The sequence below is a fragment of the Sebastes umbrosus genome, chromosome 24, assembly GCF_015220745.1.
Source record: "Sebastes umbrosus isolate fSebUmb1 chromosome 24, fSebUmb1.pri, whole genome shotgun sequence".
Taxonomy (NCBI): Eukaryota; Metazoa; Chordata; class Actinopteri; order Perciformes; family Sebastidae; genus Sebastes; species Sebastes umbrosus.
In genome coordinates, this window is record NC_051292.1 from 11,254,724 (window position 1) to 11,270,696 (window position 15,973).

The 15,973-nt window shown below is 39.8% G+C and overlaps 3 protein-coding genes across 8 annotated transcripts in view; all 3 read right to left on the minus strand.

Annotated features, from left to right (window-relative positions):
• The window catches only part of LOC119483762 (microtubule-associated protein 2-like), a 61,892-nt gene extending 58,074 nt beyond the window's left edge, over positions 1–3,818 (minus strand). For all 4 annotated transcript variants that reach the window (XM_037762203.1, XM_037762199.1, XM_037762200.1 and 1 more), the window contains exon 1: positions 3,725–3,818. The gene's annotated coding sequence lies outside the window, so the exon portion shown is untranslated. The remainder of the gene's footprint in view (positions 1–3,724) is intronic.
• Positions 3,819–4,530: 712 nt separating this feature from the next.
• acadl (acyl-CoA dehydrogenase long chain) lies at positions 4,531–10,617 on the minus strand. Of its 3 annotated transcripts, none has more exons than XM_037762278.1 (12): positions 10,381–10,617; positions 8,970–9,140; positions 8,681–8,818; positions 8,424–8,588; positions 8,271–8,337; positions 8,031–8,195; positions 7,830–7,931; positions 7,233–7,346; positions 6,838–6,965; positions 6,664–6,750; positions 6,483–6,572; positions 4,531–4,558 (listed from the first exon to the last, which is right to left on the minus strand). In XM_037762278.1, the coding sequence occupies exons 1-12, from the start codon at positions 10,470–10,472 to the stop codon at positions 4,546–4,548; spliced, it is 1,332 nt and encodes a 443-aa protein (XP_037618206.1). In that variant the 5' UTR covers positions 10,473–10,617; the 3' UTR covers positions 4,531–4,545. The 3 variants fall into 3 exon arrangements, with proteins under 3 accessions (XP_037618206.1, XP_037618208.1, XP_037618207.1); XM_037762280.1 differs by lacking the exon at positions 4,531–4,558 and adding an exon at positions 5,670–6,131 and having other exon boundaries at positions 6,470–6,572; positions 10,381–10,616; XM_037762279.1 differs by lacking the exon at positions 4,531–4,558 and having other exon boundaries at positions 5,670–6,572; positions 10,381–10,616.
• A 1,501-nt stretch (positions 10,618–12,118) lies between these two features.
• mylz3 (myosin, light polypeptide 3, skeletal muscle) lies at positions 12,119–15,693 on the minus strand. Its single transcript, XM_037762342.1, is given in 7 exon segments — positions 12,119–12,611; positions 12,699–12,776; positions 12,881–13,051; positions 13,508–13,651; positions 15,156–15,183; positions 15,593–15,625; positions 15,628–15,693. Coding segments are annotated over 7 exon segments (534 nt in total). The 5' UTR covers positions 15,679–15,693; the 3' UTR covers positions 12,119–12,582.
• Positions 15,694–15,973: the final 280 nt, after the last annotated feature.

Genomic DNA, 15,973 nt, shown 5'->3' on the forward strand with positions numbered 1-15,973 from the left:
TGGAGATGGTACAAGGGCAAGCAGGCTGTATGGATGGTTAGAGAGTACCGAGGAGGTCACAGGGTGGATCTTAGCGCCGGATAAACTGGGTTTATCCAACTCAATAAACTCAACACCTGCGTCCTCGACAATGAACTTTAAAGAATCTTAATGAAGACGCACAAAGGTCTGGATTTTAACAGCTGCTTCAACAACATCTGGACTGCAGATTGTAGCTTGAATGTGATGCAGTACAAAAACATTGCGCTGCTTTTTCAAAGATTTTTGCACCAGATCCAACTGTTACCAGGCCATTAAATGTGCTTTATGGCTCGCTATAAGCATCATAGATGTGGGTCAGTAGGGGCCATCCTAGCTGTTGTCCAACAGCTTTCTCTGCTGATGAGTAAATGTCCATCCGTCCTCTGTAGTTACAGCATGTTGGTCTGTTCAGTCTTTGAAAGGAGCCTTTCATTCATTCATTCTTGCAAAAGCCTGTCCATCACAACCTCCTCCTTTTGTTCACTACCTCCTCCTATCCCTCATTGCCACCTCCTTTCCTACACTACATCCTCCTTTCCTTCATTGCCACCTCCTTTCCTTCACTGCCTCTTCCTTTCTCTCACTGCTTCCTCCTGTTCCTCACTACCTATACCTGTCCCTCACTGCCACCGCCTTTCCTTCACTACATCCTCCTTTCATTCACTACCTCCTTCTTTCATTCAACTCCTCCCCCTTTCCTTCACTGCCTCTACCTGTCCTTCACTACCTCCTCCTTTCCTTTACTGCCTCTACCTGTCCCTCGCTGCCTCCTCCTTTCGTTCACTACCTCTGTCTTTCCTTCACTACCTTCTCCTGTCCTTTACTACCTCATCCTGTCCCTCACTACCTCCTCCTTTCCTTCACTGCATCCTCCTGTCCCTCACTATCACCTCCTTTCCTTCACTACCTCCTCCTTTTGTTCACTACCTCCTTTCATTCACTACCTCCCCCTGTCCTTTACTACTTCCTCCTTTCCTTTTCTACCTCCTCCTGTCCTTCACTACCTCCTCATTCTCTACCTCCTCCTTTCCTTCACTGCCTCCTCCTTTCGTTTCACTACCTCCTCCTTTCGTTCACTACCTCCTCCTTTCGTTCACTACCTCCTCCTTTCGTTCACTACCTCCTTCTTTCTTTCACTACCTCCTCCTTTCCTCCTTTACATTGTGAGTTTTTTAGTTCCCGCTCCTTGATTTGCTCCCCATCGACAATCCTCTATGCCCATCAAAAATCCCTAATGTGTGCCAGGAAGCAGTCCGTGTGCTCCACATGCAGGTCAGAGGGCCGTTTGGTTTCTCTTACGTATACTGTATGTGAATTAGATTAGGTTCCTCTCACAGTCAAGACTTAAGTACTAAAAGGCACAGTTCTGCCAGCTCCCATTAGACACCTGTAGTGCAAAAGGCCTCAGACGGGAGGAGCAGCAGGGGACATGATGAGTCCTCAAACACCTGTGACTACGGCACTAGACCGCGCTGACTTCACCTACTTCCCAGAACGCACACAAAAAAAGCTCCACATCACCACTTAAATGCCTCCATCAAGGCACGCATTAAACCGAACCTTCGCAAACTGAGTCAGGCCATCAATCCGCAAACAAATCCAGAAACCGATCCAAACATTTGTTCCAATACAAATCTTTCCCAGGAGGAAGCCAATACGGCTCGTCTCGATGTCAGCGGAGCGCAGAGCGGTTCTGTGGTTTCAGGGATTTTGACGGCGCACCTAACCAGAATTGACGTTGGGAAATATACTTAGCGTTCCCGCGTGGTGCAGGGAGGCGGATTGGGTTTCCTCGTGGTCGGAAAGGCTAAATGTATGCACGTGAACACGGGAGGAGAACACCAGAATTACATTTAAAGAAGTCGTGTTTTCACAGCGAGTAAACACACAAACCCAGCCTGTTGTTGTTAACGTGATTAAGGTCATTTCAATTACTCCATCGGCGATTAGACACAGCCCAATCTGGCCTGACAGAGGTTTGTTCTTACAGGAGAAGTAGGTGACTGTAATGCACTCTGTCAACCTCTATTTGGCCTCAGCCAAGAAACACATAATCACTAAATGGGCAAGGAATTATATACTATGTGTGTGGTCATATGTATATCTTTCTGCCTGTTCTTTGCATTGTATGGGAGGTTAATTGCCACCCACAAACCTCCTGGGTTTGCCTTAAATCAATAAAAGTCACTATCACACTGTAAACAGGACTGTAATTACATTGGGAAAAGGTAGGAAGACACATTTTAAAGGGCTTTTTTTCTTCATAAGACAAAAGTTTACAACGATTAATCGATGAGTTGTCGACTATCAATTTAATCGCCAACTATTTTGATAATCAAATAATCGCTTTGACGCATTTTTTTAAAGAAAAATAAGTCAAAATTCTTAGATTCCAGCTTCTTAAATGTGAATATTCTCTGGTTTCTTTCCTCCTCTATGACAGTAAACTGAATATATTTTGAGTTGTGGACAAAACAAGACATTTGAGGACGTCATCTTGGGCTTTGGGAATCAACATTAGTCACCATTTTCTGACATTTTATAGACCGAGCAACTAATCGAGAATGAAATGAGTTGCAGTCCAACAAAAGTTAATGCACTCGTGCCAGTAAAACAAATCCCTATAATTAAACAAGCAAACATATTATGCTTTACTTTAACAGCGTCGTAAATTACTAAACCTCAAACCAATTAGAAAGCTGACTGAGCTGCAAACATATATACCTGTAACATTCACCTGTCTCATTTAGTTGGAGTCAAAACTGACCCCCAACATGAACCAAGACAGATGTTTCATTACATATCTTCCAAACACCGGGGGTCTTACGAGACAGCATACAGGAATGTGCGAATACAGCAGTTTCGTGCCAAGCGTTAATTCCTTTTCATAAAAGGAATGTTTTCGCATCCAGACATGGGGAAATCCACGCTTCTTCCTCAACATGTGGAGGCTGCTGATTCCACTGAAAGGAACCAGGTTTGGACCAGATCCACAGCTTTAAATGGAACATTTCTAGATCATTATCTAGGGCTGAATATTATAGAAAAGACATCAGGGTCCATTATGATAACAGACACTGTTAACAGAATTATTGCAACAACTAAATATGTTTAAATATGTACATCCAATGCAAAGCAATGCAACCTTTTTGCTGATGCAAGCTGGTATAATGACTGCAAAGGGCAACTGGCTGTGTGCAGCAAAGATGCCCAACTACAAGCTGGGCTACTCCCATATCCACAAAGGTCCAAGGGCAAAAACATGATGCCAAATACATGCATATGGTTCAAATGATTATTATTATGATGTTATTATGATTATTAGGTGAGTGTGCTCTGCTGTGCTGCAGTGAGGAGCCGGTTTCAGCACCATACAGGCGTGGACCAGAACAAAAGGAGCAGGGTGCTGCTGCAGAGGATGGAGGCGTACCATAAGGACGCAGCAGGACAAGCGACATAAAACACATTTCCTCCACATGCACAAAACGCGTTTTCTTTTCCTGCAAGTTACAAACTCCATTGCATCATTTCAGACCTCTAAAAAAAAAAAAAATCACGCAGAACTGCACACAGCTGAGGATCAGTGCACAACAATGCCATCACTTTTTTAAAGTAACCTTCACAGCACTAAAACACATTTATCCTGAGCTATTTGAACGCTTAATTCGCCTTTAAATGATGAACAAAGAGCTGGAGCTCTTACCTGGAGGTTCAGGCTGCTGAGCGGCACTAATACCCGTGTGTGTGTGCGTGTGTGAGGAGAGCCGGAGTGACAATGAGAGCGGAACGGGACGCGGCCCTCTGATCCCTCCCCATCGCTACCGTAAATGCAGCAGTGCAGGCGCAACGGGATTTCTGTTCTGACAAGGCAATCCTTCTACTTTGTGATGCCATTTGTGCCACATTTTTGGGGGTGCAAAAATGCATGCATACAGTTGGTCAACACTGACATGAAGACAGATGGGAATACACCCATCGGGTGCAAAAAGGCAGTGAAATGTCATTGTTTAGAGGGCTTCTGCATCATAAAAAGGGGGGAGTCTGCAGTGGAAGCTGGAGCACTGTTGGGTGTGGCTGTTGCTGAGGAGACATGGAGAGAGGAGGGGATGAGGAGGAGGAGGAGAGGAGGATGTGATGCCAAGGGGAGAGTGGGTAAGGAGGGGTAAAGATGGAGGATGGAGAGGAGGATGCATCAGTGAGCAGTAGCTGCACTTCTGTACCCCCCAGGTGAGGCGTGGTGGGAATGCTGTTTGCTTCCTCAACCGGCACAGGTTTTTGGGGGGAATTTGAGCATCAGAGTCAGACATATACACCACAAGAACCACAAGGATACAAATACATGGTAATGCAATTCAACTGGTGTATCCATTCAAAGATATTGGTATCATAAAGTGTACAATTTAATCTATAAAACTACAAAAAGGTGCTTTAAATCATGAAGTCACATTCAACAGTCTGCTGTTTTTGTGCTGCAATGGAATCAACTGGCCATTTGTCATTTCTCTGCCAGCTTTCTCCATGCGTTTACTGCAACCTACTGGTGGAAATAAGACGATGCATAGGGGATTTACAAGTTTTTCTTCAATCCATATGTTTGAGGCATGAATATTTATTTTGACAGTTTATTTTTTTTTTTTCAGATTTCTGAACATTACTTATTAGTATTCATTGGATATTTTCAGGATTATGCTTTTTTTGTATACTTATATCTCTTTGACAAACTATACCCTTACAAAAAAAAACATTTACTCAAGTATGCCATTAGTATAATTCTTTTAAACTTAAAATAAGAGAGTATGCCTTCAGACTACTTTTTATGTACTTATCAGAGATAAACTTAACAAAATTATACTTAGCTCATGCTGACAAGTATACAGAAAAGTCTGAGTGTACTTGGCAAGTATACAGAAAAGTCTGAGTGTACTTGGTAAGTATACAGAAAAGTCTGAGTGTACTTGGTAAGTATACAGAAAAGTCTGAGTGTACTTGGCAAGTATACAGAAAAGTCTGAGTGTACTTGACAAGTATACAGAAAAGTCTAAGTATTCTTGGCTTATACTGAAAAGTAAACAGAAAGGTATAACAGTAAGTTCACTTAAGAAAACTTACAAGTATACTTGCAGTAAAAAACATTAATTACTTTCATTCTAAAAAATGGGCTACAAGTATATAACTAGTGAACTAACAGCACACCTATAAATTTACTTTACAGTTGCAGTACAAAATACAACTTAGCTAGTCATGTACTCAAAGTTTACTACTCTTACATTTAAAGTATACTTAAAAGTATACTTTTATAAACTAAAAAGTGGACCAATTTAGTCCAGAGAAGTGTTGAAGTAGTACACTTACAAGTATACTACTAGTACATTGATATTAGTATATTTATTACATAAAGTATACTTGGGAATATACCTAAGTTTACTTCATAAAATAAACTTGAAGTATACTTCTTTTTTGTAAGGGTATGCATGCATGTGGCTCTTGATGGAGCTCTAGCTCCCTCTAGTGGTTATATACAAGGCCTTATGAAAACTGATTAGTAGAAGAACTAATGCAATACTATGCAATGCAATATTGTGTTAATAAAAGGATACAGAAATGTTTAATTCAATATTCTGTTCACTATGAATAGCACTGGCCTGTTAAACAGTGTGTAGACTGTATTTATTGCACATTTACATGTATTGGACAATTTTAGTGTTGACACAAAGCCAAGTAATCTCTTCTGTGTATCTACATATTGGACACACAAGCAACTAATAATACAATCATTTACAAAAATAAATTTTATCTTGAATCTGTTATTTTTCCGTGCAATACATATATACACGACTAAGAAAACAGATAGAATTACCACCTTGCTTCGTGTCTGTCCTAAATCGCAACGTCATTTTATTCTATTAGACACTTGTGTGAAATTATCTTAATTAGCTTATGAATTCTTGAGTTATGGGAGGTCACAGTGAAGGCGTTTCTGAGATGTCACGAGAATGGGATGTACGTGAGGTCGCCGTGACCTCTGATCACCAAAATTGAAGCGATTCATCCTTGATTCCAAGTGGACGATTGTGCCAAATTTGGAGGCATAAAAATTGGTCATGATTTCACCAACAATTGTAACTCAAGTTTGAAGGTTAATAAAGCCTTTGTTGAGAAACTGTCAAGCCATTAGCGCTCTTTCTCATTTTTTTCTCTAAATCAGCAAATTGAAATTTTCATTTGTAAGGCAATCAGGTGTTATTTTTCCTTTCTAACGTTACACAGTCTAGCTTTAATCCCGATTGACTGATTTGACGAATACAAGCATGATTAAACGCTGTAATACCTTCCCTGACTTTTCACAACCGCTCGTCATACGTTAACCCATTTTCAGAAAAACTGTCAACGGAAAATCTGTGCACACCATCCCACTTTCCCCCAGTGCTCCTCCACCGGGAAAACATGAAAACATCTCTCACTTCTGGCTAACAATGGTGCGGGCGATGAGCTCTTTCATGATCTCATTGGTGCCTCCGTAGATGGGCTGAATACGGGCGTCCACAAATGCCCTGGAGAGACAGAGAGACCGGTTCAGCAACTGGTGGATGGACTGGAAAACAAACAACGTGGCATTCCTCCTTCCCATCCTGTTACACTTACTTAGCGATGGGGTATTCCCACATGTAGCCCCAGCCTCCATGGAGCTGCAGGCACTCAGTGGCCACCTTGTTCTGGAGGTCAGAGGCCCTAGAGAGAAGAAAAAAGGACATTAGCAAATGGCAGCAACATGGCCTGTTTCATAAGAAGCCGGTTCATACAGAAACACATTCTCACCAGTACTTGGCCATGGAAGCCGTGGCGGCATCCAGGCGTTTCTCAGCGTGGAGCTGAATGCAGTTATCTACGAAGGCTCGGCCCACACAGATCTCAGTCTTCAGCTCTGCCAGCTTGTGTTGCACAGTCTGTGGAGTTAGATGCAATGATATTTATTCTCCGGAAGAACAAAGTCGGATTCTATAGCCAGCGCATAAATAACAAAAAATGTATATTAGCAGGAAAAAAGGACAGAGCGGATCTCACTAGTTTTAGCAGAATAAGAACAGGTACAAAACCTAAACCTGAACTTCTGAAAATCTTGGTTGCCAGTTACAGCTAAAACAGTAAATTATACAAAAGCAGGAACACAAGAAGACTTCTTAAAAGAAAAAAAAGAAACTTGTTATACAGACCTGTAGGTGAGCAATCGTCTTGCCGAAAGCCTTCCTCTGCATCACATAGTTCCTGGCTTCCTCAAACATGAACTCGCAGGCTGCTATAGCCACGCCAGCAATCACCAGACGCTCCTTCGCCACAAAATGATAAGATGATTTACCATCAAACTAACCGAACCGAAGCAAGTAATTGGCGACTCAGATGAGTGGAAGTATCTATGTAGTAGAACAAAGTAACTAACAAAAAACAAACAATAATTTCCCAAATTGGGATCAATAAAGTACATCTATCTATCTATCTATCTATCTATCTATCTATCTATCTATCTATCTATCTATCAATTTATCTATCTATCTAAAGTTCATAAGTTCATGGAAGAAAGAATCAGGAAAGAAAAAGTTAAAAATAAAATTTTAAATGGAAAAAGTGAATATTAATGGCTTTGACACTCTTGGTTTTATTTTAGTCTTGCTTCTATTTTGGGGATAATCATGCGCTAAGTTTTGGAATGAAGTTATGGATGTTTATTCGCAATGGACATGAGAGATAATGACATCCTAGGAAAGTGTAAGTCATACTGAACCTAAAAACTGCTTTTTCCATGTTCCTTTTACCTGAGGCAGCTCGTTCATCAGGTAGTAGAAACCTTTGTTGACCTCCCCCAAGAGGGCGTCAGCTGGGAGACGCACATCCTCAAAAAACAGTTCAGCTGTGTCCTGTGAAAGAAGGAGTAAAAATAGTGGCATCAGGCTTTTGCATGAAAGATTAGACGATTGATGGACACACTATCTTCCCAAGCCACTGAGCTCCGGTACCTGCGCCTTCAACCCGATCTTCTCCAACTTGCGTCCTTTCTGAAAGCCCTTCATTCCATCCTCCACCAGGAACAGACTGATGCCATGCGCCGCTGTCCTCGCCTCGCGGTCTGTCACGGCCACTACCACCACCAAGTCGGCCACCCAACCTCCTGAGATGAACACCTGCAGAGGTGAAAAGAGTTCAAGGTGACGTTGAGATGCAATGAAATGACAGATTTTGCTTTTATGACTCATTACCTTGTTGCCATTGAGGATCCAGTCGCTGCCATCCCGCTTAGCGTACGTCTTCACGCCTTGAAGATCACTGAAAAGATAAAGATAACGGGTCATCAAAGCTACACCACGTTAGCGCTATGCAAGCTGATATTACATGTACGCTTGAGTCCTGACCTGCCTGCTCCTGGCTCCGTCATGGCGATAGCGCTGATGCATTTCCCTGCAGTCATATTGGGGACGAAGCGTTGAATCTGTTCCTTGCTACCATATTTAGAGATGTAGGGCATGATAACGTCGGAGTGCAGGGCGAAAGTCGGGCCTGTGCAGTTGCAATACATTCTGGAGGACAAAAACAAAACCTCATTAATAAAAATGTAGTGCTTGATCTCAGATATGAATAACGGTGTTTTATAATTTTAAGAACAACTCACTGCTCCTCCCACACGACAACCGCAGAAAACAAGTCTGCTCCGATGCCACCATGCTCCTCTGGTATCATTATTCCCAGCATGCCTTGCTCTCCAGCTTTCTCCCACGCCTCCCTGCTCACCTGACCTGCCTTCTCCCACCTGGAACAAGGAAAAGCGGACTGTAGTGAGGTGGGGAAAGACTGACAATGGTTATGTAATTCATTATTTTGCATCTCTTTGTGGTTGTTTGTTGTCTCTTTGTAGTCGTGTTTCCAGTGATTTTCTGTGCCTGTGCCATGCTACCACTTACTCCCTGTGATGTGGAACCACTTCCTCTTGATAGAAGCGCCGGACGCTTTGTCTGAAGATATCATGGTTCTCGTTGAAAATCCGGCGGGTCCCGATGTCCATCAGGGTCTTGGCAGTGGAGGTCTCTGGACGGGTCGGAGGGACAGGCTCCTGGTCCGAACTGTGCTGTAACCTGAGAGAAATTCAACCAATTATACTCATCTCGAAAGCCAACAAGCAGCTGATATGGAAACACATGGCACATAAATTTATTTTGGTAAAGCAGAGGGGGATTATGGGAAGTGTGATATTAAGTTAAAGATGCTACCATTAGCATGAAACTAATGATTATTCTCATTATCCATTGTTGTGTTGATTTTCTCCATTAATCGTGAAATGTAAATAAAGAAAAAAATAATAATAATGAAAAAAACAAACTTAATCCCAATGTAATGTCCATTCAAATGTCTTGTTTTGTCCAACCAGCAGTCAAAAACGTAAATATATTCAGGTTATTATCATCTAAGACAAAGAAAAGCAGCAAATCCTCACAGCTGGAAAATGAAAAAGTTTGGCATTGTTGCTTGAAAAATGACTAAAACGATTCTTGAAGTTACAGGCATATGCATCCATCTAATATAAATTATATATAATATATATATATATATAAAATATATATAATTATTAATTTATATTATATATAATATAAATGAATGATTTTATATATATATATATAAAATAATATATATAATTATTCATTTATATTATATATAATATAAATGAATGATTATATATATATATATATAAAATAATATATTATATATAATTATTAATTATCATCCATAAGCCCATATATGAACATAACTGATAACATGTACTCAGCAACATCACAGGAAATAAGAAATAAGAGACATAAAGCAAAATAAATGGAAATAAAAAACATATTTTTGCTGCAGAAATCATTTAGTAATAAGAGGTATTGATATTTAGATGTTATTTTGGCACATGCATCCATCTAATATGTAACATAATTGAGAATAAAATACAATAATAATACAACACTTTAACCTTTCACTGCCATACTTCACATGATATGTTGTGTAATAAAAGTCTGTCCAACTCCCCATTACACTACAAGGCTGCAGGCTCTCTTATACAGATTACTTAACTTTAATCCAGTCTGTCCAAGGCTTTTATTGTGTGTTTTTTAATTTGATGTTTCATTTCTGTTGTCCTTTTATGTTTGTCACAGCTCTTTGTTTATGTTTTCGCTTCTTCTGTATGTTAATGAGTGTTCTGCTGTTACCATGGATACTGTCATTTTGAAAAAAAAGTGTATAGTAGCCCGGATGCTAATAGTTAGCTTATAGTTAGTAAGGCGAACCCACGAAGAGCCGTTTAACATTATTATAATAATATAACATATAGTTCACCTGGTTGTAGTAGTCACAGACGACACCTGTCCTCGTCCGGAGACATTTCTCAGCCCAAAAAGACACGTTTTGCTAACTTTTTTAACAAACATCTTTGACTGCTACAAGCGACCTTTCGTCTAGACAAATCAGAGGCAAAGATCGTCTGAGTGAGAAACAACATTAAGATGGATCACGCCGGCTCCTCCTTCTCAGGACTACAAAAGTACGTTTTTAACGGCGCCGTTAACGTTAAAGCTCTGTGCAGCAAAGTATATACGTTTTTAGTTCTCCATATATTTATATTATATTTATATTTATTATATTGTATATAATATATTTTATAATTATATATAATACATACATGCTTGTATAAACATGCAATGTCTATATACAAGTCCTTTTGTAAACAATACAAATAGTGCAAAGACATAGACTTTTATTACACAACATATCATGTGAAGTATGGCAGTGAAAGGTTAAAGTGTTGTATTATTATTGTATTTTATTTTCAATTATGTTACATATTAGATGGATGCATGTGCCAAAATAGCATCTAAATATCAATACCTCTTATTACTAAATGATTTCTGCACCAAAAATATGTTTTTTATTTCCATTTATTTTGCTTTATGTCTCTTATTTCTTATTTCCTGTGATGTTGCTGAGTACATGTTATCAGTTATGTTCATATATGGGCTTATGGATGATAATTAATAATTATATATAATATATTATTTTATATATATATAATCATTAATTTATATTATATATAATATAAATTAATGATTATATATATTATTTTATATATATATAATTTATATTATATATCATATAGATTAAATATATTATATATAATATAATAAATATAAATATAATATAAATATCGGGAGAACTAAAAACGTATATACTTTGCTGCATTTGCTGCTGATATAATATATATGATATATATATATATCATATATATCATATATTAATATTATATATGATATGTTTAATTTATTATTATTTATGTATTATATTTAATTTATATTATCTTTCATTTGTGTGTAATTTAGTGCAAATAAAACTTTGAGTTTGTAGCAACAAGTGTTCACACTCTGGACAGAAGTTTTTGTCCATGACAACAGCAACAGAGTGATACCTCTCTTCTCTTTCCTTCTCTTCAGTGCAGATAACATGTACTCAGCAACATCACAGGAAATAAGAAATAAGAGACATAAAGCAAAATAAATGGAAATAAATAACATATTTTTGGTGCAGAAATCATTTAGTAATAAGAGGTATTGATATTTAGATGTTATTTTGGCACATGCATCCATCTAATATGTAACATAATTGAAAATAAAACACAATAATAATACAAAACTTTAACCTTTCACTGCCATACTTCACATGATATGTTGTGTAATAAAAGTCTGTCCAACTTGCCCATTACACTACAAGGCTGCAGGCTCTCTTACAAAGATTACTTAACTTTAATCCAGTCTGCCCCAGGCTGTCTTGTATAAGTTATTGTCAAGGGACATCTTAAGGGATGTTTACAAAATGATTTGTATGTAGACATTGCATGTTTATACAAGCATGGCTATTTACACTGTACTTTGAACTCAACTTCCCATTTGTGAGAGAAAAAATCTTTCAAAAGTCACGTGGTTTATCGTTTATCATTGACGTCTACAATGCACTGGTGGCCCTACACTAAAGCATATCTACACCTGTATGTGGGCAGCAATAAAAGTTCAGGAATCAACCCAGATGGGATGTACGTTGGAAAAGTTTATTCTGAGATGAACAAGGTGACAATAAATAAAACTTTTCAGGGAGGTGGGAGACTTTTGGCGGTCTATCCACGTCCGTTCTCCAGCACCTTTGGCACTGCTGGGCCAGTGATGGCGTGACTGAAATGAGGTGGCGGTGGGAAGGGAGGGATCTACCCTCACTTGATGAGCGGTCATCCCTTCTCCCCCGTTCCTCACCCCATGCGGCGAGTGGAGACGCGCCCCGGGGTGGAGTAGAGGCCGAGTGAGGGGTGGTCTACAACTGAGAGGTGGTGGTGGTGTCCCGAGAGAGGAGGGTTTGAGACGAAATGGAAAGAAAAACAAAATAAACAACAAGATGGGTTTGCTTCAACATCCCTTGTACATAGTCCTTGTCTTTCCTTGGTTGGTCTTTGGTATAGTATAGATGTCCTGTTTCTTCAACACTCCTACTGCCGGCCTCTTACACAGACATGATGTGCTTGACGAAAGCTGGAGAAAGACAAATATGTTAAAAATCTTTGGTATAATATATTTATAAAACAAAAAAACAAGGCATGCTGGGAAGTCAAAGCTTACCCTCATAGTGCACACTGCCGTTCTCGTCCTCCTGGCCGGTCATGAGGGCCTCAATCTCGGGCTCGGTCATCTTCTCTCCTGTAGACGCACAAGGATCCGTGTCAGGGACGGAATCTCCGTTTCACATGCCGTGCGTGCTGAAGCAGACTATATTTGTGCGCTTCTATATTTGGGGAACTCACCCAGGGTGGACAGCACGATACGCAGCTCAGCGCCCATGACTGTGCCGTTGCCCTCCTTGTCGAAGACGCGCAGACCCTCAACGTAGTCGTCGTAGGAACCCTTTGGCTGGGAATCGACCTCCTTCAGCATGGGCAGGAAAGCCTCGAAGTTGATCCTCTTGTTGGCCATGTCTGTTGGAAAAATGGCACCATAAACGACCTCTCTAATTTTTTTTTTTATATAATATTTTTATTTAAGAAAAAGAATATTAACAGATATTTTTTTCACTTTCCTCCCACCCCCCACTGCCTAGACAAAATAACGTATAATAACATATCTACACAGGGAATGATGGTTCAAAATGAAATAATACGATTAAAAATAAATAAATAAATAAATAATAATAATGTAAATAACCCAAAAGCTAAATAAATAAATAAAACAAAACTAAAATAAAAATATATAAATAATAATAAATTTAAAAAAAGGCAGCAAACACATAATTAATCATCTGGATTAATCGTCAATTTACCATCAGTTATTAACACTACATTCTGGTGTGTAGAGCACTCAATGAGCGGTTCCTGCTAATAAAATGACAAAACCACCGCTCTTCTGTGTGTTTAGACTGGAACGGGGTGTCTCACCGTCGGCGGTAGGGCTGCCCAGGATTTTGACGACGTCCTTGTTGGTGGGGTTCTGGCCCAGAGCGCGCATGATGTCAGCGACCTGGTTGAAGGCCACCTGGCTGTCACCGACTCTGTCGAAGAGGCCGAAAGCCTCCTTGAAGTCTGGCCGGGAGAACGAAGAGAGAACGTTGAGTTACAAAGTACTAACACACACACACTGGAAATCTATGGGCTTGAAAAAAGATATGAGATATTAAATCGTTAAATTGTGACATACATTATTTTTGATTTAGTGACGATCTCATACTTTTGACTCAGTTTATTTAATAATAATTTAAAGTAAAATAATTGTTCCTTGGTCAAAGACTTGATTTACTATCTCATAATTTTGCTATTTAACAATTTTGTTATATATTTATTTTTGTTTTTCTTTTCCTATCAGACAGAAATGGACTTCCATAGCATCGCATTGATCATCAGAATAATAGAAAGTTGTCATTATATTGAGTTTTTAGAGTGATTGTTTTTCACAGATCCTTCAAATTTGTAAAAAAAAAAATCTGAATTCAATCATCAGCTCTGTTTTATTAAACTGTTGTGAAACACTTCTCAAGGCTATTAGACATGAAGAAGAATCCTTTTTATGTGGCCATCAAAAAGTTTGATTTGTCTGGTACGCCATCGTGCCTATTTGATCCATCGCCTTTGGGTTTTCTATTCTTAATTTTACAGGGTTCTTAGTCAGCTGTGGCGGCTATGTGGTGCCACACTGCGCTGGAGGATCAAACCAAGGAGGAGCCGCATACTTCCGTCATTGTTCCCCAGATAATCGGAGGCGACAGCTGTGCCCGAGCGGAAGGCACCGACTCAACAAAGGTTCCTATGAATCCTCCCAGTGACCTTTTTGACAGATTAGTGCTCTGAACAGCAGCAGCAGGAACAGCTGTACCTGCCCCCTCCCCAATCCCCAACCCCACCCCCCCTTTTCTGACCCCTCTCCATTCCTGCCTCCGCTTGCATTTAGGGAGCAAACTGATACACCCTGACAGAGTAACCCTGGCCATATAGAGGCATGGCCCCCGTGGCCCCTCGGCTACAGTTAAATACAAGAATGCTGACAGTGTTGTAATCAACACCTCGTCATGTATTCAACTGTAATAGAAATGTACCAGAATGTGCAAAAGCTGCAATTTTTTAATCTTTTTTTGGGGTGCAAAGCCAAAACAACTTTACAGGACACTCTCCAAATTTGATCACTTCTAGATGATAATAAAATATCCACGTGTTCCCCATTGAGAGCCACGACAAATGCATTCCACCAAACATGTTCTTTTAGCATTGGACAAAAGGGTCGGGGGGTCACAGTTTGGACTCCTTGTGTAACAGGACGCGTCTTAAACCTTGACTCTGGGATTTACGCCTCTGCTCTGCAAGGGATAGGTCGGCTTAGAATAGACATATCTCCCATTCTCCGCGACAACTGGTAAGACAGTGGAACGGCACGTCACATGGCGATCTTTCTTCGTCATTACTTCTTTTTTAATTTTGGACTAAAGGCTTGTTTTAGTGCGACGAAAAAACTATAAAAATGATAATTTTTTGGGGGGGGGTGTGATCTAGTAAAATGTCAAGTTATTTGCAAGGGATGAAGATCTTCTCCACTTACCCGCAATCTCGTCCGCTGAGAACTCGGCCTGTCACGTGGAGGCACATGTACACAAACAGAAAGGCACAGAGAAGTGAATAAAAACAAATGATTTACGACAGACAAAATATCCAGTTCATGTAAAAGATATCCTAACAATGCTAAATCAGAATTTATTGCTGTCCAAAACTGCACCAAATACGTGTGATTTATGGCGCCTTGCATTTAGATATAATAGAAAATGTGGATGTATTTCAAGGTCCTGGGCTCATCGTCAACTTTAACCTCAACCTTGAACTTTTATCACGATTTAGAAAGACTATTAAGTCCCAATTTTGATCTGATTTTGGAGAGACGGTATCCAAAACCCACAAAGATTTGTCCCCTGGCAGAAAAAAAAAGTAACTCCGTCGGCACCACCCCCACCCAAAAGGTCCAAAACGTAATCATGTACACACCATCGTGGAGAGAAGGAGCTGGAGGAGCAGAAAGACAAAAAGGAGAAGCAAAGCTGGAGTCCCAAGACAGAGTGGTCCTGAGCCATGGTCAAGGCCCCCTCTTATTTATTCCGGGAATGTGACGTCATGTATGCTAATGAGGCGGATCAGATGACACGTTGGAACATCTTTAACTTTCTTAGGGCAAACGGAAAGGAGAGCTGTGCAGTCCTGTGCAGTGGGAGTAGGCCTTTAGAAGGGGACAGGGGTATTTTTAGATGACCAAATAACTGTGTCAAGACCCCGTGTCTTGTGTCTCAAGATTTGTTTTGAAACTTATTTCTATGAAAGAGGAAGAAAAAAACGCTTTTATTGACTTGACATCAAATGTTTTTGCTTTTC